The 26,547-nt window shown below is 37.7% G+C and overlaps 2 protein-coding genes across 2 annotated transcripts; one reads left to right on the plus strand and one right to left on the minus strand.

The window, feature by feature from the left end:
* The first annotated feature begins 13,273 nt into the window (after positions 1-13,273).
* Positions 13,274-14,094, plus strand: LOC134658452 (protein lethal(2)essential for life-like). Its single transcript, XM_063514132.1, has one exon. The coding sequence runs from the start codon at positions 13,387-13,389 to the stop codon at positions 13,918-13,920; it is 534 nt and encodes a 177-aa protein (XP_063370202.1). The 5' UTR covers positions 13,274-13,386; the 3' UTR covers positions 13,921-14,094.
* A 2,539-nt stretch (positions 14,095-16,633) lies between these two features.
* LOC134658313 (protein lethal(2)essential for life-like) lies at positions 16,634-17,438 on the minus strand. Its single transcript, XM_063513943.1, has one exon. It carries the CDS (start codon positions 17,349-17,351, stop codon positions 16,686-16,688), a length of 666 nt encoding a protein of 221 aa, XP_063370013.1. The 5' UTR covers positions 17,352-17,438; the 3' UTR covers positions 16,634-16,685.
* Between the last annotated feature and the right edge of the window lie 9,109 nt (positions 17,439-26,547).

Raw genomic sequence — 26,547 nt, forward strand, 5'->3', positions numbered from 1 at the left:
CCTCTATACCTTTTCGTTGCCTGACCTAAATGTAGTCAATATGATGGGTGCTGATGCTGAAGGGGCGGCTACAGGGTCTGAGCCTAGGGCGGCAAAGACTGCAAATCCGCCACTGACTATAACAAAGCGGGCAGCCAACCGCTCACGGCCGGCGCTACCAGACAATCGAGTTTTGCTTCTCACAATCACGAGACAGGTTAGCATGGACGAGAATAGTTAAATACGAAAAAAGTAGAATGCGAATCCTGACAAACGGGAGGATTAAAATCCGAAATTATTTTTCGCCAGTAAGTATCTGATCCCAATTGATGATTCCTTCTACATCGAGTGGTTTGGAAATCCAAAGAAAAATTGAACTTCCAAGGTTCACAAAATTTATGCACACCTCCTGGAATTGAGCAAACTCTGATTACACGCATTTATTTTAGGACCAAATGAAGGTATTAAAACGATTTCCAGCTTGTTGAGAATTAATTCCTCAAAATGCTGTTTTAGGTAGGAACACAAATAAACCGTATACTTACTCAGGTATAAATCTATTTGTATTAAGTATCTAATATTTTAGTTTTTTTTTCACTTGCGGAAGCGCCCCCCTGGGCAGCATGAACGCCCCCCAATCGCTTCCGCGGCCCTTACCGCCCCCCTGAAACTCTTCAGCGTCCACTGGGGGGCGGTATTGACCACTTTGGGAAACTATGGACTAAGTCAATATTGAGGTAATCAATTTAACTTTCAGGCCTCCATTTTGATGATATATTATTTTGTGAACGAATACAATACAATTACCTACAAACAAACAAATCATCAAAAACATTACATGTAAAAAGGTGCAAGTCTCGCAATGCTTCTACTACAAAAAAGTTTAAGATGTAATGTGAAACCAAGTCGGTTATTTTAATCAGTGCCAGGGAGTGTTAAAACCGTATCAATAAGATATCTTTAATTTGTAATACGTATAATGACTTGGCCATCGCACGGCTGCATAATGACATAAGGATCATCGTCACCTATTAAAAATAATTCTAATTGAACATAACGCTAGCGCTAATTGCAGTTTGAGCATTGCACATATTTAGTGTACGGTACGGTGAGTATACGGTACGAGTAAAGCATTATGTGCGATTGCCAAGTCATTCTATGTATTACAAATTAAAGATATCTTATTGATACGGTTTTAACACCCCCTGGCACTGATTAAAATAACCGACTTGGTTTCACATTTTACATCTTAAACTTTTTTGTAGTATAGAAGCGTTGCGAGACTTGCACCTTTTTACATGTAATGTTTTTGATGAGATCTCATCTCTTTTTGTAGGCAGTCCTTCTTTTCGGGTACTCATACCCATACTATGTATACACATATCATAACTAAACACATCTTTAAAACGTGACTGATATGGCAATATTTTTAGGTTTTCTATGGCTTGATAAGCTGAAAACTACTTATGTTTAAAATGTGAAGCTTGTGGGTATGCTAGAAGTACCTTAGAATTATGATGATCGTGAGTGAGTGAATCAGTGTCGAAATTAAGGAACACATACAATCATTCTTAAACTACAAATTCAAATTGAATGTTTTTGAGAATATATCTTAAGCATGTTAAGCCCTATAGATTACTGAAAATTCAGGGTTCTAGCTTCAGCCATTCAGCCAGCACAAAATTACAGGACGTCGAAAATGGCCTGAAATCCTGAATCGCTTCGAGAAAAGGATGGTACGGCCGTGCCTCTTTGTTTTGCTCGACTTGGCGGGGGCACTGCCGTGCCCCCAGATAACATTTAGTTTGGAGAAAATTATTTTTTGTTAATATAAAATATTTTTTCACCTTTTCCAACTGTTAAACAGTATGCAATAGTTATAGTAGAAACTTTATCGCTGGAATCCAATCTTGGATCTATATCTAAATCCCTAAAGTCTTTTCTCTTATCGATGCATTCCCTAATATTGTTTGTCATAATGATCAGTTGTCCTAACACTAAAAACCCTAATTTTGGTTATCCTAATATTGATTACTTATCTGAATGTTATTATGCATATTTTCTTTATTGCGAGGGTCGCAGTTGAACCCTAACCTAACCCACTTTTGTGGCAGCAAGTTCTAAAACCTAACCATTTTTCAGAACCTTACATTATAGAAAATAATCGTTATGACAATTAATCGTTATGGCATGTGCCCATTAGGACAAACCAGTTAAGGCAAGTGACTTTAGGACAAACGTTGTTAGGGATTCAGAATGACACCCCCAATCTTTACAGTATTTGAAAAAAGGTTTAAATTATAATAGCACAACATAACAGATTAGGATTGTCTGCCTCCGGCTTGCCTTAGCCGGCTGTCCAGAGTGGAGTCGTGAAATCTACGTTCTCGAGGGTAGATGTGAAAACATAAGTGGCAAGTTAGCTACAGGTATGTTTAAAGTCCAGTGACACCTCTCTAGTTCTCTACCCTCAGCCCTCGCACCGGTGTTGCGCTTGAGTCAACTTAGATGTAGCTTAATGTGGGGGCTCACCTTGTACGTGGGGGCGAGTCACCATCTGCCCGAAATAAAATTATATTACCTATACCATTTTATTAGGCAGGCGTCTGGTTTACAATGCCATAGCATAGCGGTAGCCCAGTAGGCCCAGTAAGTCCATGGCTTTGACCCAATAGCCTAGCCTAGTCCATTTTAGATTCCATCAACTCTCAATTAGTCTTTATTAGAGATGCCCCGAATAATGGTTTTGGCCGAATACCGAATATTCGGGCACTCTCTCGGCCGAATACCGAATATTCGGCGACCGAATATACGGCATGAGATGCGAACATTGTGAGTCACAATATTATGAAAACTGTTCGCCAACAAAGCACAACGTTTCGTTCTAAGATATATTTTTTGTAAAACAGGACTAATGAATGTAGGGTTAGAGTCAATGAAATCAGACCCATGATAAAAATAAAATATTTCATAATCAACAAATGCTTAAATAAAGGGTCTTCCTATTTAACAACTTTCCAATAATACTTTTTAAATATTAAATACTTATACCTAATATTGGTATTTTTTTGTGTAATTTTTCTTTTTAGTTAGAGGCAAGAGATATTCGGTATTCGGCCGAATAGTAGACAACATTTGGCCGAATACCGAATATTCGGCAAAAAGGCCGAATAGGCCGAATACCGAATAGTTGCCGAATATTCGTGGCATCTCAGTCTTTATACACCTTGGCGGGTGCTGCTTCCACGTGCGTCCCATGATGGGCAAGGGCAGCATCCACTCGGTGTAGCCCCTACAGGCATTAAAATGTCAAAAGGCAATATATTGTCTTCGGCTCGGCAAACGCCTCCCACAGGTCCGGAACATCATTGTTTCGTGATAGGAAAGACATATTAATATTAATACTAGAGATGCCCCGAATAGTGGTTTTGGCCGAATACCGAATATTCGGCATGACACAAATATTTTTTAATCAACAAATGCTCAAAAAAGGGTCTTCGTATTTAACAACTTTCCAAGAACACATTCTAAATATACCTTACCTACATAGTTTTTGATTATTTTTATTGTGCAATTTTTCTTTTTAAGTAGGTGCAACAGATATTCGGTATTCGGCCGAATAGTAGGCAACATTCGGTCGAATACCGAATATTCGGCAAAGTGGCCGAATAGGCCGAATGCCGAATAGTTGCCGAATATTCGTGGCATCAAACTTGCCACTTACCCATTTAAGGCTCCGTTAACGATTTTAGAGCCAAAATGTAAAATTGATAGATTTAGTCGTTGAAATTGTACTCCTTTTGTTACGTAATATCTAAATAACAAGTATTGGTTTCTATTAACATGTCTTCTCATCTTGCCTTTTAATAATAAGGTCCCGAGCGTGCGTCACCGGCAATATATGACGAGAAGGGGCAGTTTTTAAAAATTCATCCAGAAATTATAGTTATAAATTATAAAAAATTATGTATAAGAACAGTTTCAGGAAATGTTGTAGATTGTTTAAGTCTCAAAATTACGTTGAAATTAAGTCGATTTTCACGAAAAATGTTCACTTGTTTTGAAGTAATTTCTGGTGAAAATTGATTTCGTCTAACTTTCATTTACTCTAGTTCAATATCATATAATAAAAATGTAGTCTATGCAAGTTGGAGTACAGGATATTTGTAGTACAAAATTACCATTTTTAGCAGTCCAACCTTTACGAAATTTACAAATAAGATCGACTAAATCAGTGCTTTACGCGCGTTTACCTAAACGTCCATCAGAGAAAAAATCATTACTAATTTAATGAGTCAGTTTTCAAAAAAATTATCTGTACAAATGCAAGATAAGAAGACGTGCTAATAGATACCCGTACTTGTTATTTCTATTACGTAACAAAAGGTGTACAATTTCATCGACTAAATCTATCAATTTTACATTTTTGCGTCTAAAATCGATACCGGCCTCTTAACAACACAATACATTAAATAACTAAGCTAACATAAGCTTTAAAGTTTAAAGAATAGTGGCATACGACCACGGCTATCCTCTGAATATCTATAATTTAAAGATAATAAATATAAAATATTTTCTAAATGCGATTTCGAGATGAATTTTTTTCTTGTTTCATACTTTTAAGAGCGCAATTTTTCAGTAGTCGGGTTTTAGTTTTTGAACTTATTTTTGAAGTGAAAACTTCTTTAGCGGCGCTGGGCACTTTTTGAGGTGGGGAAAAAATGATAAACTCGAGACAGCGTAAGGCGATTACGTGACCGTAAGGGGCGTAAGGCGATCACGTGACCGTAAGCCCCGTAATTTATGGTGGCCACTCATAATTTAAATGCCTTTTAAATCAATAAAGAAAAACTCAATGTTATTTGACATTGTAAGTCGGGTGACAATGCAATATTATGGTACCATCGAGCTGATCTGATGATGGAGACAGGAGGTGGCCATAGGAACTCTGTGATGAAACAACGCAACCTAATTGTGTTAGGGGTTTTTAGAATTGTCTCGATGAGTATTAGTTGTCTGTCGTAAGAAAAGTACAGTCAGCGATAAAAGCTTGTACCAAAAATGAAATTTTTGCCAAAAACTTATTTATTTTAGTATGAGGGCACCTTCGGTGCCCGGCATTGCAGTGCGACACGTACGTCGGGCTATGCCCGACGCATTTAGTATGAGGTGCCTGGTATTGTCGTTCGCCACCTACGTCGAACTACGCCCGACGCATTAGTATGAAGGGCACCTTCGGTGCCCGGCATTGTAGTGCGCCACGAACGTGGGGCGACGCCCGACACATTTAGTATGAGGTCACCTTCGGTGCCCGGTATTGTAGTGCGCCACGTACATCGGGCTACGCCAGACATATTTAGATGGTAGGCATTGTAGTGCGCCACGTACGTCGAGCTACGCCCGCAGCATTTATAGAATCCTGAGCGCTAGCGGATCCGAAATTCGTTTTAACCGCAATATTAATGTTTTATCGGGTAGGTACATGCAGGGCCGGATCTAGGGTAGAGCGAGTGGAGCGGCCGCTCTAGGCGCCGGATGGCAAGGGGGGCGCAAAAATGGCAAATGAGAAAAAAGTTTTAAAAGACGCGAGCGTGGCGAGGGGGGTGGAAAATAAGCTTGAAAACTTCAACGAAGGGCGCCAAAACCCGATTTCGCTCTACCCTGATCAAGGGCTCGGGCCGGCACTGGGTACATGCAAGCAAAACCGGGGGCAAAAGCTGTACATATTGTATGTATGTACATATTTGAAATGTGCTAATTACGCTCTTTCAAATGATATATGACACGGCATCATAACCTTAAGGAATACTATCTTTCCCTACCTTAGTTTTTATTTTTATAATAATTGACACTGTTGTTTCTTTATTTAATAGGTATATATTGTAGTTTTTATGTATGTATGTATGTCTAGATGTATGTTTATGGTTGTATGTATTTAAGTATGTTTATCTTTATTAATGTTTTGTGTTGTTTGGTTATATTCAATTCGACTTTTCATATTTTTTATTTGCGCCACCTACCGTATAGGTATTCTAATTATTTTGTCTCCGATTAGGGCTTGCAAATATTCGAAACTTTCAGATATTCGAATATTCGACTTTTTCTGACGACGTATTCGAATATTCGAATAATTATTCGAATATTATAAAAAATAAGAAAAGGAACGAGAAATCGGTTTATTATCGTTTTATTCAAAAGCATATATTGCTAAAACTAAGGATATTTAGCAGAAATCCACTTAATTGACTAGATTTTATCATCCTACTATTTATAAGATGCCCACACTTATAAAAACAAGTAAAACGCCAAAATTAGACGTATTTAATATTTCTAGATAAAACTTATTATAAATGCGTCGTTACGTGAAATAATATAACTTTAACGATCCAAACACCTAGGTATGTAAGATATTTTTTTTAGTAGGTAATTATTTTCCGATTTAAATTAACTTGTAATCACTCAGAGGCCTGTAAAAAGGCCTTTAATTTCATTGTATTTTGAATCTTTATTGACTTTATTTGTTTTGGCAAGTTATTATCCCTAATGGTCGGCTAATTATATAATATTGGAATATTTAAGGGAAAAAGTTAGTTGAGTACTGGGTGGATTATTCGTCACCTAAAGGTGCATGGGTAGATTACCAAGTTGGGCAGGTTTGGTATGATTACATTTGAGAATTGCGATAAGTGGCAAGGTTTAGACTTCAAAAATTCGCTTAACGTACGCTTGTACTGAATAAACAGAATGACCCTTTAACTTAAAACTTACGCACCGTAAAAATAACATACTTTTTGATTTCGTTTTCTTTTAAATTGAGTTAGGTTTCACTGTATTCACGAAGTCTATCGAGAGGAATATAGTAAAAATATTATTTCCTTCGTATTTGGGTACCTACCGTTCCTCATTCACTGTAAATACCCGTAAAACACACAGAAACTGTAACTACAGCGGATGACATAGATTTTTTTATAGTAATAAAAAATATTCGAAACCTGAGCGGCCGAATATTCGAATATCAAAACAGGTCGAATATTCGACAAATTCGAATTGCAAGCCCTATCTCCGATATCCAAAGGTTGTCTGGAAGAGATCGCTCTTAAGCGATAAGACCGCCTGTTGTTACCTTTATTGTCTTTGTTTATGTTATTGTACATTTATTGTAAACTACGTGTATGTGAGGTGTGCAATAAAGAGTATTGTATTGTACTTCATTTAATTTTTTTGTTCCTGACTTTATGACCTCTAGAGGGCGCCATGATCAATTTATTGTGACGTTATAAGCCTATAACCAGCGGACAATCAAGACAATTCGAATGACACATCATTTGTCAAGTTATAATGCGTACTTTTGAAGTTATGAGGGAACAGATGAACATACATACATACATACCCACATACATAAAGGTCAAAATCATAACCCTCCTTTTGCTTTGCCGTAGTCGGGTAATAACATCATGAAAAAAAAAACATGTATTCATAGCATAATTTTTATTTATAAGTGATAATAATAATAATAAATAATAAATCAGCCTTTATACGTCCCACTGTTGGGCACAGGCCTCCTCTCATGCGCGAGAGGGCTCGGGCTATAGTCCCCACGCTAGCCCAAAGCGGATTGGGGACTTCACATACACCTTTGAATTTCTTCGCAGATGTATTGCAGGTTTCCTCACGATGTTTCCCTTCACCGAAAAGCTAGTGGTAAATTGATATTTCATACATAAGTTCCGAAAAACTCATTGGTACGAGCCAGAATTGAACCCGCGACCTCCGGATTGAAAGTCGGGCGTCATATCCACTCGGCCACCACCATTTATAAGTGAATAACAAGTAAATTAATAAGTGCATAACCTAATATGGAACAAGTAAATTAATAAGTGCATAGCCTAAAAACAAATAAATTGATAAGTACATAGCCTAATAACAAGTAAATTAATAAGTACATAGGCTAATAACAAGTAAATCCTAATAACAAGTTCTATTCTACAATATTGAGATACAATTCTATTGGCTATATTCAACAACATCATACGAATAAATTCTATTGGCTATAATATTCGATCTATGCCCATGTTTCCTGGGACGGCACATAGTTGAATATGGGGTAGCCATAGTGATAATTATAATACATTCATTAATGCTAGTCTTACTAAAATCTACATATGTTTCTAAAAATGTATTATACTTATCGCCAATTGGCAAACACGACATTAAGTTTAGCTTATTAACTATCGGTGTATCCTTAATTTTTTCTAAATTTACTTCTAATCCTAATTGATTAGTTGTTAAGTGAGTAGTCGGTGATGTCAAGTCTGGTGAATAATCATAGACTATGGCTCTTAATTCTAATAACCACTGTTCTTTAGCATACTGTTCTAATAACTCACGATCATTATTGTCTTTGTTTTTCACTTCACTTTTTGTTATAATGTTTTTCAAGTGGTCTTCCCACATGTCATGATTGTTGTCTTTAGTAATGCAGAATCTCTGTGTGTAATGTTTTCTCATTGCTAACTCCACCCTGGCCAATTCTGCGACGTCATCTGCTGGTGCTGGTTGGGTGATCTGCATGTAGTGTAAGCGTTCTTCTATTTGTGCCTTCAAATCCTGCAGGTCTGCGATGTACTTGGGCTCTAATTGTGGCTCTTCTAACTTGCATGTGATTGATGCGTCTTGAAGTTTTCTGAGTCTTTCTTCGTAGACACGGCGTATCAAGACTGGTCGGTCGTAGAAGTGGTACTGCCGACACGACAACTTGAGCAACTTCTAATGTTCTTCACAATATTTGAATTTCATTGACACATATTTTTTACATGGTTTGTCCCAAGTATAGGCTGAACATATCAGTCCCACAAAATTCCCAAAGTTACCATCTTTTCAAATGCCAAAAACTACCTGCAAGTCGTATCAGGTAACAGTCGTATTAGGTAACAAGTCACTGTGGGATTGATTGATGTTATCGAGGATGCCGACACGTGGTCTAAGGCCTAAGCAGGCCACACTTATGGATCAGAGACTCAGAACAGGGTTCTTGCATCTGTACTGATATGATTGAAGCTCGCCGTGGGTTATGTGATTCTTCCAGACGCCATTGGTTATTCTGGTTTCGCTCAGCAAGTAAATGGGCCACGTCTACACATAGCCGTCTTCGTTCGAGTCACGTCCGTACTTCTGTATTCCTCGCAAAAATACATGAAAAATAAAAATTGATACAGAAAGCAACTTAAGCAACAAGTGTCAATACTGTCAATGTCACTGATAGATGTCACTGGAAAAACCGATTATTTTTGAGCTGTCAAGATCTCATGTCAGAACGTCACTACTAATTTTGACAGCTCCCTTAAAAAAAACAATGTCTCTGGTTTTTGGCTTCCAATTATTGGGTCGTACATTATTGGGTCGGGCTTTCTCGACCTGTACCAATAATGTTCAGCCCAATAATTGAAAGCCAAGGGACTCAAATTAGTGGACGCGAATTATGGGGTCGTACATTATTGCCCTGTGAAAATAGTGGCTTCGTATTATCGCCCCGGACCAAACTTGCGCGGACCGAGAATGCTCAACCCAGGAATGTACAGCCCAATAATCCGCGTCCATCATGGACGCCAATTATTGGGCTGTACATTCTTGGGTTGAGCATTATTTGGTTGTGTATTAGTGGCTCCCTGACATGATGATTTTGACACCTGACGGCTTACTACTTTTTACGACTTTTTTTTCATGACCATGACCAAAATTCTTACAGCCAAAAATGTTAGTTGTTTATTTTTTATTTATTCTTTTATTTTAAAACATGGATTAAATGGTGTTCAAATAAATAAATAAATATCAAATATCATATTCAAATAAATAGCCCATTTTTATTGCTTCCATAGTGTATTACACTTTTTACCGCCATCTAGTGTCGAGTAGCGAATTCGAGCTATATGTGGAGCAGGGCTAGACAACATTTAAGGCTTCGTCACACAGGCGCGTTTTCCGGACGGGACGTCAGCAGGGCGCGCCGCTTTTACATACAATAAAACGCTCACGCCCCGCTCACGCCGCGCCTGGTTAACGCGCCTGTGTGACGAAGCCTTTATAGATTATACTTACTTTACTCTGATTTATACTATTTATAGTATGAGCGTTAAGGTGAAAAATGTATTCACTGTTCATAACTTTTTTACAAGCTTTTGCAAGCTAAGGGTCTCACTCAAAATAATACTGTAGGTATGATTGTCACATTTATGACATTTAGTACACCTATCAGCAATCACCTTATCTTGAACCAACTACATATTATAAAATTTTGTAATAAAACTGAGGCATTTATATAACATACCAACGGTTTCTGATCCCTGGAATTGAGTAGCACGCAATTGAAGTTCGCGAAAATCGAGAAGCTTCCATTCTAGCATGTTCTTATCGATCGACGTGTTCTAGAACGCGGTTCGTGACCTCTCAAGGTTGCTACTGTTGCTAGGGTGGTAGGTTGGTTGGTAGTTGCTATGCTAGTAGGTAGAACAAAATAGATGATAACGAATAGCGTAAAGGGCTTTTTCTAAAATAAATATCGAAAACCAATGATTTATAACTCAAGATAGGTTATAGGCGTTCCAAAATTGAAGCGCTTACCTTGTGACAAATTGGACAAGTTGCCTTTAGTCGCGGCTGGACAAGCGAGAAATGTGCACATGCTAACGAGCTCCCGCGCACCGAATGAGAAAAAGACGAGCTTATGTTTAACAACGAGCAGTACCGTCTTTACCATAAGGGCACACGGGGCCCGTGCCCAGGGCCCCCATCCTCAGGGGGCCCCCAAGAACAGACAGTAACAGTATATTTGATTACCCATAATAAATAGGAGATCATAGTAGAAGAATGTTAGTTTAATTAGCTTTCTTTACTTTCCAAAAGGGCCCCAAATTCTTATGTGCCCAGGAGCCCCAGCAGACGGCCCTGACAACGAGTGTGACAAAGATGGATGGAATGAGAAAATTAATCAAAAATAACAGATTTCTTCGTAGGCACAGAAATAAATGATACGTACAGACAGACAGACAGACAGGGAAGCGACTTTGTTTTATACTATGTAGTGATTAGTGATGTTATGAAACAGGTAACATAATAATTGTAGATGGCGCTATTCTAGAATTTACGTTTAAAGACTTTTTTTGAATTTTAAAATTCTATTTAGCTTAGACGGTCTCTAGGTAACTTGTCTTCATCACAAAAAATTTAAAACGGAAGAGAGGATTATCGAAACCTTTTTTGCCCAAAAATCTTAGTTTAGGTACCTACTTATAATAAATTACAAAATCCATGGACCTATAATATTACGGACAGAATTTCGCTTACAACACAACTGTGATTCCAACATCCACCAGTTTCATAGTATTTACGCGTGACACACACACATTGACAGCCCACATCCACCAGTTTGCCGTCAGACGAATCGAAACGTCATTGAAGTAAACATGTCGAAGAAAAATATAAAATATGCCGGCATGCGTAGTTAAATCCTGCTAGAATTGTACCGATCGAAAGAAAAAAAGTCACGGAATAACTTTTCATACTTAAGTTTATGAATTAGTACGTAAAATCACGATAATTTGTTGTTTATAAATTATCAAACTGCAAAACAGGAGTGTGACCAGTAACATGAATAGTGTAATTTCCCGAAAGTAGGGTAATTGATACCCTTCTTATTAAATCATTATGTATTAAGAGATCATTTAGGTAAATGGTTAAATTATTGATTGTGCATTTCAAACTAGGTCGGTATGGTAATTTCCCGATACTAAGGAGATTTAGACGCTTACATGCATGTTTGATAGTTAACGTTTGTTTGTTATTCCCATTTCTTTTAATAACTTTATTTTCTTTTCCTTTTGTAAGAATTTGATATGTTTTCTGAAAGAGCTACGATTTTGTATGATTCCATGTACATATGTATATTTTCTAAATCAAATTTCTATTACACCTTATGTGTATAATTGCATGAATTCTATAGTAATTTAAATTGTATTTTTTTCCCTTATTTTCTCGTAATGCATGTTAATTATAAGATGTAATTATTTTTGAAAAGATGTGTCCCGCCGAGTTTGTTGCCGGTCCCATATTGGGATACCCTCCTCCAATTGAGGGGGGATTTAAATCTTCTCGGGGCAGAGGTGTAGGGTTGGAGCCGGTCTACCTAGCTTTATTTGACGTTCATAAGCGCATTGTAATTATGCCTACTTGAATAAACTATCTTTTATCTTTTATCTTATCTTATCTATGTATTATATTTTTTTTGTTGAAAACCAGAAGATGTAATTATTTTTGAAAAGATGTGTCCCGCCGAGTTTGTTGCCGGTCCCATATTGGGATACCCTCCTCCAATTGAGGGGGGATTTAAATCTTCTCGGGGCAGAGGTGTAGGGTTGGAGCCGGTCTACCTAGCTTTATTTGACGTTCATAAGCGCATTGTAATTATGCCTACTTGAATAAACTATCTTTTATCTTTTATCTTATCTTATCTATGTATTATATTTTTTTTGTTGAAAACCAGATATGTTTCAAGTTAAATGTATAAATTAAAAAAACATGACGAACTGATTTCATTACGATGCTAAGTATCATTAGGTATTGAAAATAATGTTTGCACAAAGTAATTGTGCAATATTGCGAATTTCAAGACCTATAAAATCAGATACGTACACACCTTTTTTATTGTCTAACGTAAAACTGTCCCAATTTTTTTATTCGAAAACAAGGACGATATTAAAAATAATTGTTTCACCATTAGGGGAGAATTTGTGTTACATGGTAACACTCGTCTACACGCACACATTCAAACCGTCCGCCATTGCAGTGTCACAGTTTGTCGTAGGTGACAGTCCGTCCGTAATATTCTAGGTCCATGACAAAATCTATAAAAAACCTTGTTGAGTTTAGTTTTAATTTAATAGAAATTATCTACCTTAATGATATTGCCAAAAAGTTTTTATGGAAATCTAAAAAAAGTATTTTCCTCGCATGTTCCTCGCCAGCTCTCATCTCAGCATAATTATGAACTAAAAGTACATATTGCAACAATACAAAACAATAGGTGTACTGTACAACCATTACTGGTCTAGACTACTCTAGACGAACAAAGAATGTACTCGAATCACCTCGAAAGTCCCATCAAACGGATCAATAAACAGCTGTGCCCCACACATCCATACATGACCCTGACACACACATTGCCAGTTGGCACACGCTCCGCCTTTGTTCTCGAAATTTCTACTCGCCGCTAGATGTCTCACTTAACTATATATAAGCGCGCCGGCCGGCGAACCGGCATGTTATTCGAAAGAAAGCAACGCAACTGTAAACATTCGGTGCAACGCACTGCGATCTTATTTGAAGCGGAAGAAATCTAAGCTAGCCAACGCAAAAATGTCTCTGCTACCTTTCATCATGGGCTTGGACCATCCCCACCGCCTGATGGAACAGGACTTCGGGCTCGCCTTGACTCCCGACGACTTACTCACCGCGGCCGTATCTCCAATGCTGTCCAGAGATTACTACCGTCCCTGGAGGCAGCTGGCCGCCGCAGCGCGAGACGTCGGCTCCACCATCAAGTCCGACAAGGAGAAGTTTCAAGTAAACCTCGACGTGCAACACTTCGCGCCTGAAGAGATCACCGTCAAGACGGCCGACGGATTCGTGGTCATCGAGGGCAAACATGAGGAAAAGAAGGACGAGCACGGTTACATCTCCCGCCAGTTCACAAGACGGTACGCGCTCCCTGAAGGCTGCAACCCTGAGACGGTGGAGTCGAGGCTATCGTCCGACGGCGTCCTGTCCGTCATCGCTCCCCGCGTGGCTCCAGCCTTGAAGAACGAGAGGAGTGTCCCCATCAACCAGACTGGGCCGGTTAGGAAGGAAATCAAGGATCAGTCGCCACAGGCCAACGGCGATAATAAGTAATTCCCTTCTGTAATTAGTTTCGTCATAAAATTTAGCCCTCCTACATGGCAGAGCCAATAAGAGCTAAATTTGTATGGCCGCGTTTTAGTCGTCGTGTCAGTATTTTCATACTCAATTGCATTTCCAAATGTTTTTTTTTTGTGATAAAGACTGATTTTGTAAAAAATAGGTCAACCTCAATGTTAATTTTTTAGGTTTATAAATAAATTTCCTTTTATGTGTAAATTAAGTTTTTTTATTACGACTACCTTCTAACCTACCCCACATACCAGGTGTAAAAAATATAGTGGACATGCATTTAAGGGCGTTTATAGAAATAGTATGTACTTAGTATTTTAACTATTACCTATTCTTTTTTCTTTTATTCCTCGAACACGCCCTAAAGGGATCCCCAAGGGTAAGTAAGTACAAGGTCACCTTGACAAGGTTCAAGGTGACCTTGTACTTGAATCAATACATTAGGGTGTCGCCTGTCCAATATTTGATCAAAATGAGCATTGCGTCTCACTCTCTCATTAAGCTAAATGTGAGACGCAAATACAAATTTGATCAAATATTGGTGAGGTGGAGTAACCACCCTTTTCTTGGTCCAATTGTAGGTATTTGCGTCTCGCCCAAAAATAAGTAGCGTTTCATTAATTAAATACTTATCTAACTTTCTAGTGAATAGTCATGTCATAGAAAAATTCCTGGGTATATAGACAGACCGATAAACACAAACATACTTAAATGTGAGAAAAACAGAAACATATTGCTAATGCTATTAGAAAAGCTAATTGTAAATTTCGCTAAAACTTACCTATTGACGAAAAGCATTCTAGTCATTCTACGGTGGGTGTAGGCAAGGTGCAGGCAAATAATAAAATAAAATATTTTTTTCTTACAATACAGATGAAAATATTGTCATGAAAATTCAACCTTCATCGAGGAAGGTAAGTACCTACAGTCCTACATGAAATACAAATGCAAATGTCGATACGCAGTCCCAGACAACCACACAAACTTACAAATGCGGTAGATGAGGGCGCCACCATTTATACATAAAGAGGAAACTAGTAACGGAAAATTGCGGTGGCATTGTAGGCCACCTACGTGGTTAAAATTGCGCGACGGTTATGCAAGGCTGGTATGTGTAGGTATGTTGTATGTTGCACATTAGTGCATTGACCGACGATACAATGCCCGTAGCAACGAGCAACAAGGGGCGACGACTCGACCAGTCTATTTATAGAATATTTCAAGGTTAGGCAGTAATAAACATGATTCTGACTTGGAATTTTATTAAGATGTGTTTAAAACAAGTTTAAAATAAATCCATACTAATATTATAAATGCGAAAGTGTGTGTCTGTCTGTCTGTTACCTCTTCACGCTTAAACCACTGAACCGATTTAGTTGAAATTTGGTATGGAGATAGTTTGAGTCCCGGGGGAAGGACATAGGGTAGTTTTTATCCCAAAAATCTCCCTTTAAGGGGGTGAAAAGGGGGGTGGAAGTTTGTATGGGGAATCGTTAAAAAGCAAATTGGGTAAAAATAAGCTACCCAAATTACTAACTCCACGCAGAAGAAGTCGCGGGCAAAAGCTACTACTATGATAATGAAACCGGCCAAGAGTGAGTCGGTTAAAAGATCTTTATAAAATGAAAAAAATCCCCAAAGGCCATCCAAGGGCCTTTACAAAAACCGGTGTAACTGACCTGAAGCTAGATAGGGAATCTTGAGATGGAGATCGCTATGATGATTTGGTTTTAATTATTGCAGTGTGATACTTCGTAAACCGAAAAAAGAAACGAGTGTACGTACGTGGGCCATACTGAATGTTTCTGGATTCTGATATATGAGACGACTTATCTTTTCTAAGTGGCCAGTCCAGGAATTTTCAGTATGCCCTAAGTACAGTCGCCAGGCCACGCCATCCGATATATCGGAGCGGCCAATATTAAAGTGCATGTTCTGATATTTTTGAGCACCTTGGCCACTCCGATGTATCTAATGGGGTCTGTACTGAGGTTCCTTATATTAAGGCTTCGGCACGCAGGCGCGTTTTCCGGGCGGGGCGTTAGCGGGGCGTGAGCGTTTTGTATGTAAAAGCGGCGAAGTTAAGAATAACATAGAATTTTGTCATAATATCGACTTCCGATTTCCGATGATTCGAGTGTTCCGTATCATTCATTACACATCTGGGGGCACGGCAGTGTCCCTGCCAAGTCGAGCAAAACAAAGAGGCACGGCCGTACCATCCTTTTCTAGAAACAATTCAGGCCGACGTCCTGTAATTTTGTGCTGGCTAAAGCTAGAATAGAACCATGAATTTTCAATGACATATGGGGCTTAACATAATATAACCGACTTGGTTTCACATTATTACATCTCAAAACTTTTTTGTAGTTGAAGAAGTGTGTTGCGAGACTTGCATCTTTTTACATGTAACGTTTTTAATGGTTATTTTTTTTTTCAAAATCTTATTATAGTTTTCCTTTAGACCTTTTGAACCGAGTCTGTCGCTGTGTCTCTCTCTAATGTCTATCTATGCAAGTTTTTAAATTTTCTAGCACTTCTGTCGCGAGCTCAACATAACTTAGTAATAATTTTACCCTCTTGTTGCATAAGGATTAGGGATTTTTGTGGCACAAATAGAAAAATAAAAGGAAAATCTTTAATAATAAAAATGTTTTATTAAAAAAAATCAGTCTTAAATTAAGGTTCTCGACATGTTCTCATGAAATGACTAGCCACTCAACATAAAGATTAACAGAACCGGGTACTTAATTTTTCTTGGAGCAACTGTCTTTATCACAGGATTCAGTATAGGGATTTTTAGGAAGTTCAGGGCTTTCCTTTATTTCTTTGATTTCTTTCCTAATCGGGCCAGTCTGCGTGATGGGTACCACTCTTTCAGATTTGTTTTCCAACTGCAACCTCCTCGGCGCGGACACCGTCAGGACTCCATCGCTCGACAGCTGGGATACCACCTTCTCAGGCTCTACACCCTCTGGCAAAGAGTACCTCCTCACAAACTGACGGGAGACAAAGCCATGGTCATCTTCCTTCTCCTCGTGCTTCCCTTCAACGACCACATAACCATCTGCAGTCTTGACGGTAATCTCATCAGGGCTAAAGTGCTGAACATCCAAGTTTATCTGGAACTGGTCTTTATCCGCCTTAATAGTGGATCCGACGTCTCTGCTGATTGAAGCTAGGTGACGCCAGGGCCGGTAGTAGTCGTGGAACGAGAAGGGAGAAAACATGGAAGTCAGGAAGTCACCGGGTGCGAACTCCAGGCCGAAGTCTTGATCGAATAAGCTGTTCCGCCGTCTGTACAAGTCTCGTCTCTCTGATTTATCTCCACATTTCTCTTCAGCCAAAGCTAAATTGGCTCCAATGATGACTAAGAAGATGAAAGTATACGTAGATGCATTGAATGTCTTCATTTTGAGCGTATCTTGAGCGTACTTTTAGTGTTTTTCTCGAAATCGCAGCGAAATGCACTTGAAAGAATTCACTTGACAATTGACGCAGAATGCCGGCCGGCGCTTGTTTATATAGCAGCCCCGACATCTATCGGCGAGTAGAAACACGTGGAAGCTTCTCGTACTTACTGACGTGTTCGTTTCGTTGTAGGGACACGTTGGATGCGATAATTATTATCTTGGCCGTTGTCATTGGAGAAGGGGATTGATATTTTTTATTATGCAATTTTTTTGAAAGGTGTTTATGTAAACAGGTGATAATTGGTGGTAATGATAAGGATAACTTGCGTCAGACGGCTTATTCGTGAATGGCGCCTATTTTAAAACTATACTTATTATGAAACCATCTGAAATATGTTTAGAGCGCAAAAATGTTTAAACATTAATTACTAAAGGCTTCGTCACACAGGCGCGTTTTCCGGGCGGGGCGTGAGCAGGGCATGACCGTTACATATGTAAAAGCGGCGCGCACCACTCACGCGCCGCCCGGAAAACGCGCCGTGCTATTTATTGGCTAGAGATATAATCTTAAGTAATCCTATTGTGTCATATTCATATGCGTCATTGAAGCACAACACAACTCAAAATCACTTGTCAGGTTCCCGCTACCAATAAAATATCAAGTCAATGCATTGAGCTATTATTACTAACGTATAGAGGAGACATCGCCCATCACTACTAGTCTGGAGTTAAATTAAATACAAGTCGTCTCCTTCACGATTTTCGTAGACATCTCTTCTAAATACCTAAAACTGGTATGGATGTGTTCCTCGTGGTCTCTAGAATACGAATTGACCGGTTTTAGTTTATGGAGAGGGGGACGTGTCGATAAAAAGGGGGGGAATGTGGGCGGCCGACCAGCATTGATATTTGTTCACATCTTGAGTCCTATGGGACCGATCGGTTCGTTTCAGGTGTCGTTTGAAAGAGTATTAAACGTGCTATTATTGCTTCATAATAACTGTAGTCATAACTGTAGTCGTTTAGAAAATATTTTAAAATATATGATTTTTTACCGTGCATGGATGGCATAAGTACTGACAAAACATGCGTCTAACTCAATAAATTATAACTTTACCGCAATTAATGTTATTACAAAATATACGAGAAATTTCATTAGCTTTCTAAAAACATAAGGTTTATTGGTGTATGGTATTATATAACCATGTAATGATGAATTTTGTTCAGCATGGGTCACTACGCACCGTCACGTAAATGGCGGGCGACCGACCTCAACTGTTCATTGTTTCTCGGGTTCTATTTTACTGATCAATTGGTGATGGATACCATTAGAAAGAATGTTAAATGTACAATAATTGGTTTCTAATAACCGTAGTCATAACTGTAGTCATTTACAAAATAATTGAAAATATATGATTTTTACCGTGCATGGACATAAGTACTGGTAAAACATGCTTCTAACTCAATAGATTATAACATTACCGCAATAAATATTTTCAAAATATACGGAAAATTTTATGAGCTATCCAAAAATATAAGTTTTATTGCTTTATAATGTTGTATAACTAAGTAATCATGAATTTTGTTCAGCATGGGTACTGTGCAACGTCACTTAAATGGAGCCCGGCCATCGTTGAGTTTTCATTATATTTCGGGTTCTATTTTTCTGATACATGATGGATACCATTTGCAAGCATATTAAATGTTCTGTGAATACTCGATTGTTTGAAATCTGAGGCCCAAAATAACCATTTTAAAAATATTAAAGAAAATGTTTAATTTTTACCTTAGAAGTTTGCTTAGTGACTGAAATAATTTGAGAAAGAGATAATGTAGTAAATATAGCGTGAAATTTTTAGAGTAAAATCAGCAAACTATTTATTAACTTTCCAAAAATATTGTTTAGTTACCGTACAACTATAAACATATATGTAGGTATGCCAGGACCAATTTCGCCAAGCAAGCAAACACACGGCGCGGCGAGCGCCTGGTAGACCAGCAACATTCTATTATTGTATGACAGTACATTTTATAATGTAGGTATCCAAAATGATAAAATATCGATATAAATGATGGTTTGTTTGTTTTGTTTTTTTATCACAGGAAACTTAAGTATATTTTGACTCTTTTGACAAAAGCCCAGTTCTAGGTTCATAACATCGTTAAGTTCGTAGCTTTCATGATTGCAAAACCACTGCATATGAAGTACTTAATATCTGTGTTGTTATTTGACTCACTCGTCTACACGTTAAACGTTTTCAAACCCACTCCGTAGTTAATAATTTAAAATCACCTTTTTAGTGAGATCTGAGGCTTGTGGCGTTAAAGAGATATTTGTCGCCGCACGCTCCAGGATGCAAAATAAGTGACTACTATTTGAGTAGCAGCGTATGTCCACATAATAACTATCCGTGAAGTCCGGTTTTAAGTATAGTAATAGTAAGATAAGGTCAATATTGAGTAAACTATCTATATTATATTTATTTACTATTTTATTTTACGGTCTAATTTATAGTTTTTGCTTACCTATTGATTCATTGGCGTTTGGCATTGTAGTTTTAGCTTGTAAGTATGACTCTATTGACAGTTATAAGATGTACTACGGTATTTAAATAACGCTCGTCTGTAACTACATGATCTTAGATCTATAATAGCGACTCATAACTTCTCTGTTCGACTGTAAGTCATACAAGAGAGTTAAGTAGCGATTGCGATATAAGTAGAAGACTTTATCACACGTTTAGAACCTTAAGTGCAAATTGCAGATTATTACTCATATAGATGTTAAGGTTGTTCAATTCACTATGAGCTATAAGCTATAATATTAGCAGCTTAACATGCAATATAGCGCCAAAAACAGCTACTGTAGATCTTAAATCTTTAGATGAACCTTTTAAACACTTTTATCTCACCAGAGCCTGTAAACTGTAAACTAAGACTATAGATGTAGCTATTCTAGAGCCAGGCTGTCTTTAGGTAAGAAAATAGGTGCTAAGTGTCGCCTAATTGTTTGTTGGGATTTATATGACGGTGCGCAGTGACCCATGCTGAACAAAATTCATTATTACTTGGTTATATAATATCTTACACCAATAAATCTTATGTTTTTGGAAAGCTAATGAAATGTCTCGTATATTTTGTAAATACATTAATTGCGATAAAGTTATAATTTATTAAGTTAGAACCATGTTTTAGCAGTACTTATGTGCATGCACGGTAAAAAATCATGTTTTCAATTATTTTGAAAATGACTAAAGTTATGACTACAGTTATTGAAAACCAATTATAGTACGTTTAATATTCTTTCAAATGGTATCTATCACGAACTGATCAATAAAATAAAACCCGAGAAATAATGAAAAGTTGAAGCCGATCGCCTGCCATTTACGTGGCGGCGCTTAGTGACCCATGCTGAACAAAATTCGTAATTACTTGGTTATATAATATCATACACCAATAAAACTTATATTTTTGGAAAGCTAATGAAATTTCACGTACATTTTGTAAGAATATTATTGGAGTAAAGTTATAATTTATTGAGTTAGACGCATATTTTATCAGTACTTATGCCATCCATGCACGGTAAAAAAATCAAATATTTTAAAATATTTTGTAAATTACTAAAGTTATGACTACGGCTATTAGAAACCATTTATTGTACGTTTAATAACCTTTCAAATGGTACCTATCAGCAATTGATCAATAAAATAGAACCCGAGAAATAATGAAAAGTTTACGTCGGTCGCCCGCCATTTACGTGACGGTGCGTAGTGACCCATGCTGAACAAAATTCGTTATTAATTGGTTATATAATATCATACGCCAATAAAACTTATGTTTTTGGTAAGCTAATGAAATGTCTCGTATATTTTGTAATAAAATAATTGCGGTATTGTTGTAATTTATTGAGTTAGGCGCATATTTAATCAGTACTTATGCCATCCATGCACGGTATAAAATCAAATATTTTAAAATATTTTGTAAACGACTACAGTTATGACTACGGTTATTATGAAACAATAATAGCACGTTTAATACTCTTTCAAACGACACCTCACACGAACCGATCGGTCCCATAGGACTCAAGATGTGCACAAATATCAATAATGGTCGGCCGCCATCTTTGCCCCCCTTTTTTTCGACCCGTCCCCCACTCCATAAACTAAAACCGGTCATTTCGTATTCTAGAGATCACGAGGAACACATCCATACCAGTTTTAGGTATTTAGAAGAGATGTCGACGACTTTTCTCAAAACAGGCCGATTTCCACCTGTCTATACTGTGTTCCGTTCAACTGCGGCCGGCCGGCCGCACGCCACTCAGTCGCTTGCGAATTCTAAAGCGACGCAGTCGTATTTGTTTTAAAACGAAACAGTGTAAAAATTTCGGTAAATATGCTCTCGTGTGTGCTGCGATATTGCACTAATAATTCAAGCAATACCGTGAAGTGCAAAGGAGTAACTTTCCATCGGTAAGTAACTCTATAATCATTTTAAATCTTAATTTGAACAAAATGTTTAGTGGACGCCATGTTGCGTCATTTGTCATAGACTAAAAATTAAGAGACGTGACATTGTGTACATTGTGTGGATGTAGCTGGTCAAGGAAATCTTGTCAGTAAAAAAAGGCGCGAAATTCAAATTTTGTATGGGACGATATCCCTTCGCGCTTACATTTTTCAAATTTGCCGCCTTTTTCTACTGACAAGATCTGCTTGACCAGCTATAGTAAAAGGTGATGTTTCTTTTTAAAGCGGAATATAATATTTGTACACATTATTTAGAAAAGAACTGACAGTTAATGGATGAAAAAAGGTAAACTATGAAAAACTATCCTTGAATTTTGAAAGTGATAATTTGTCTTATTTTATTCAAGTTTTCCACGTCTGGGGCGCAAAACAGGGAAAAATGGATAAAATTTGACCAAAACAACCGCAGCGAAGAGACCTGGTTACCGTCCGTCCACCCGTCCGGGAAGGCGTTTCTCAAAGCGGCAAAAGTTAACAAAACTTATATTGTTTAAGGGTAATTAAATAAAAATAATATTACTACAAACTTTTTTTTATAAAAGCAAAAAGCTTTCCATGACCCCCTGAACCAGTTAATATATGTAGTCGCCATCAGTTGTATCAGAGCGGCCACGGTGCTCAAAAATATCTGAACATGCACTCTAACGCCATGACAATAGAGGCCTGCTCAGATGTTCGTGAGCACGTGGCCGCTCCGATATATCTGATGGCGACTGTACATACCTCAGAGGTAAGTGTAATAAATACTACACTTACCTAATTAAAATTGACCAAAAATAAACAGACAATATTCATATAACTTGATAATCTTAATATTAAAAAATGTATCATCCACGTTCCCGTAGGTACCTAATTATTTAGGCAGAATATAAACAAGTGTCGCGTCTGCGACGGTGACATCGTATGTCTAGTTAGCCGCCCTCCCCGCGCCCCGCACTACCGCGCTTGCTACCATGATTTTGTTCGTGCCGTCTGTTCTATGTACGTAGTACATTATACTTCAATGAGTCAATGTGGCTAATTCCGTCATAGGGCCTATTCCGTCCACGAGCGTAATATTTCTAGATCATTGACGTATAGGGTTAAAGGCTTATTATGTTACAATCCGATACAACATTCAAGCGTCGATTGAGAAACTTTTTACTGGACACCCCATTATATTCAATAAGTAAATTTTTTGACATAACTGTATAATTTATAATCGCGTTCCTATTTTTGACATTGTTTTCGTTTAATTATTGTTATTATTTGACGATCCTTCTCAGGTGATTTTTTATTTTTCATATTATGAATTTATTTGGATTAAGCATCTTTCTATTATTTAAATGTATTTCTGACGATCACAATATAGATTCTTATAAATTGACATTAATGTAATTTGTACTGTAATCATATATTGTGAAATAAATAAATCTAATTTAATCTAATCTTCGGCACATAGGCGCGTTTTCCCGGCGGGGCCTGAGCGTTTTGTATGTAAAAGCGGCGCGCCACGCTCACGCCGCGCCCGGTAAACGCGCCGGTGTGACGAAGCCTTAAGGACGGGCTAATGAGGCACTAGTACTAGTTCAGCGGTGTTACTCACGAATTCCAGCCAATCGTGCAGTCTAACGCATACGCAACTAGTTGCGACCAATAGCGCGCGTAATGCGAACTCGTCAACCAATCGCGCGCGTGATGCGAACTCATCAACCAATCGCTTTGTAGCGATTTCACACCGCTGTACTGGCCCCTGTCATGCCTCATTATTATTGCCCGTAAAGCCCAATGATTTATAACTCAAGATAGGTTATAGGCGTTCCAAAATTGAAGCGCTTAACTTGTGACAATTTGTCACAAGTTGCCTTTAGACGCGGCTGGACAAACGAGAAATGTGCACGTGCTAACAAGCTCCTGCACACCGAAAGAGCAAGAAACGACCTTATGTTTAACAACGAATGTGACAAAGATGGATGGAATGAGAAAATTAATCAAAAATAACAGATTTCTTCGTAGGCACAGAAATAAATATGGATGTATTTTTTGTGCTCCTCAAGTATGAGTATAACCTTTCTATGGTTATATAATATCATTGGTAAAGCCAGTCCCTAGATATCTATGTCAATGTTCTAGATGCTTTTCAATTGTAGGAAACAAAACCATCTGCGTTTGATTGCTGAAACTAAAAGCAATCGTTGTTCGAGAAAAACGCTAGTAGACGGAATAGGCCCTAAGACAGAATGAGCCACATTGACATTAAATCAAAAATATTTTAAGTCATGCAACAAAGGACACTAATAGATTTTAGGTTTATTAAAATCAGGCTTCGGCACACAGGCGCGTTTTCCGGGCGGGGCGTGAGCGGGGCGTTTTGTATATAAAAGCGGCGCGCCCCGCTCACGCTGCGCCCGGAAAACGCGCCTGTGTGACGAAGCCTTTTGCAGTTATTTATCTTAATTTTATTTATGTTGTATAATCATTAACATTGTAGTCCTCTTGTTATACATAACATGTACCTATAATAAGCCATGTACCTACTAGTATTGAGAACGCTACTCGCCACAAGATGGCGCTGTAACCGCAATCTATTTTTTGCACGCCTCAAGAAAGTTCTGGAAAGCGCAGTTTGTCGTACATTCGAGAATATACACTCTCTCTCTTTCTGACGCGTGTTGCAACGGATAACGCTTTCCCTTTCGCGCGCAATGGCTAAGTCAATAGAAGAGGGCGGTGCACAGCGTAGGGATACCACAGTAAAAATAAAAATAACCTGAGCAATTTAAAATCTAGGTAAACTTACATTTTTTTAGTTTTAAAACATGTGTTTGTTAAAAACATACTGTTTGTGAAAAATTTTATTTACAAATCAAATAAAATTGCCTGTGTAGTGGAGCATATTGTTTTCGTATTGAATAGAGTTTGGCTAACCAAAAATTGTTGACAGATATTTATTTATTTATTTATTTATTTAAACTTTATTGCACAATACACAAAAATAATGTACAAATGGCGGACTTAATGCCTAATGGCATTCTCTACCAGTCAACCATCGGGCCAAACAGAGACATGTAAAATTGGTGCAAGGAGAAAAAGGAATTTAATTATTAGAACTTAGTAAACAACTAAACAATTAATAATTCTGATAAACTACATGTAGAATACACAAATAAAAACACTAGAATATATATAAATAATATACTACTACATATTTTATACATACTCATAATATATAATATAATGATGAACGCTACTCGAACTCTTGTTTCAGCAAATACTTATGTAGCAACCGCTTGAAAGCTAACTTGCTCGGGGCTTGTCTTATATTGAGAGGGAGTGAATTCCAGAGACGACTCGCCTGGACAGCAAAGGAGTTAGTCATAAACCCAGTGCGGTGAGCGGGAATTGATAGTTTGAGAACACGAGATGTACGCAACTCAACTCCAGGGCGAGGGGTATCAAACGGGAACTTATTTCTTAGATATCCAGGAGCAGAAGGCTCAAACAAGATTAAAAATAGGGTACAAAGTATTCGAAGTGATCTACGGCGACGGATGGAGAGCCAATTGAGCTGGCGACGGTAATAGGAAACATGATCGTATTTACGCAAACCAAAGATAAATCTTATGCCGTTGTTGAGGAGACGTTCAAGTTTGTTGAGGGACTCTTGAGTGGCATTCGTTGTACACACGTATATTTCGTTATTGTATCACCAATTGTCTATGATTTAAAAAAAGCTAAAAGGTTTGTGTCTCTAATTTAGTGTTATAGATGGTCAAGCAAATCTTGTCAGTAGAAAAAGGCGCGAAATTCAAATTTTCTATGAGACGATATCCCTTCGCGCCTACATATTTCAAATTTGCCGCCGTTTTCTACTGACAAGATCTGGTTGACCAAGTATAGTTGTTTATTTTGTATTATTATTTTATTTTAATTTTTTGCCGTGTTATTTTGACATTAAAGATTTTGAAATGATTTTTTTTTAATTGTAGAAAAAAAATATCAGGGATAAGCTTTACTGACCTTAATTACGAAAAATATTACTCTAAAATACTAACATATATATTTTGATTTTCCAATTTTAAACACTGTATAATGTTACTATCCAATGAAAAATCCCTTAAGGTTCTGTCACACAGGCGCGTTTTCCTGGCGTGAGCGTTTACTATGTAAAAGCGACGCGCCCCGCTCACGCCCCGCCCGGAAAACGCACCTGTGTGACGAAGACTTTAAGGTTAAGGTTTATGTAAAGATTCTCATATTCTCAGAAATTTCGTATCAGTTACCTACACGATAAAAAAAGCGGCCAAGTGCGAGTCGGACTCGCCCATGAAGGGTTCCGTATTTAGGCGATTTATGACGTATAAAAAAAAACTACTTACTAGATCTCGTTCAAACCAATTTTCGGTGGAAGTTTACATGGTAATGTAAATCATATATTTTTTTTAGTTTTATCATTCTCTTATTTTAGAAGTTACAGGGGGGGTTACACACATTTTACCACTTTGGAAGTGTCTCTCGCGCAAACTATTCAGTTTAGAAAAAAATGATATTAGGAACCTCAATATAATTTTTGAAGACCTATCCATAGATACCCCACACGTATGGGTTTGATGAAAAAAAAATTTTTGAGTTTCAGTTCGAAGTATGGGGAACCCCCAAAAAAAATTTTTTTTTTTTCTATTTTTGTG

This window comes from Cydia amplana, chromosome 22 (genome assembly GCF_948474715.1).
Source record: "Cydia amplana chromosome 22, ilCydAmpl1.1, whole genome shotgun sequence".
Taxonomy (NCBI): Eukaryota; Metazoa; Arthropoda; class Insecta; order Lepidoptera; family Tortricidae; genus Cydia; species Cydia amplana.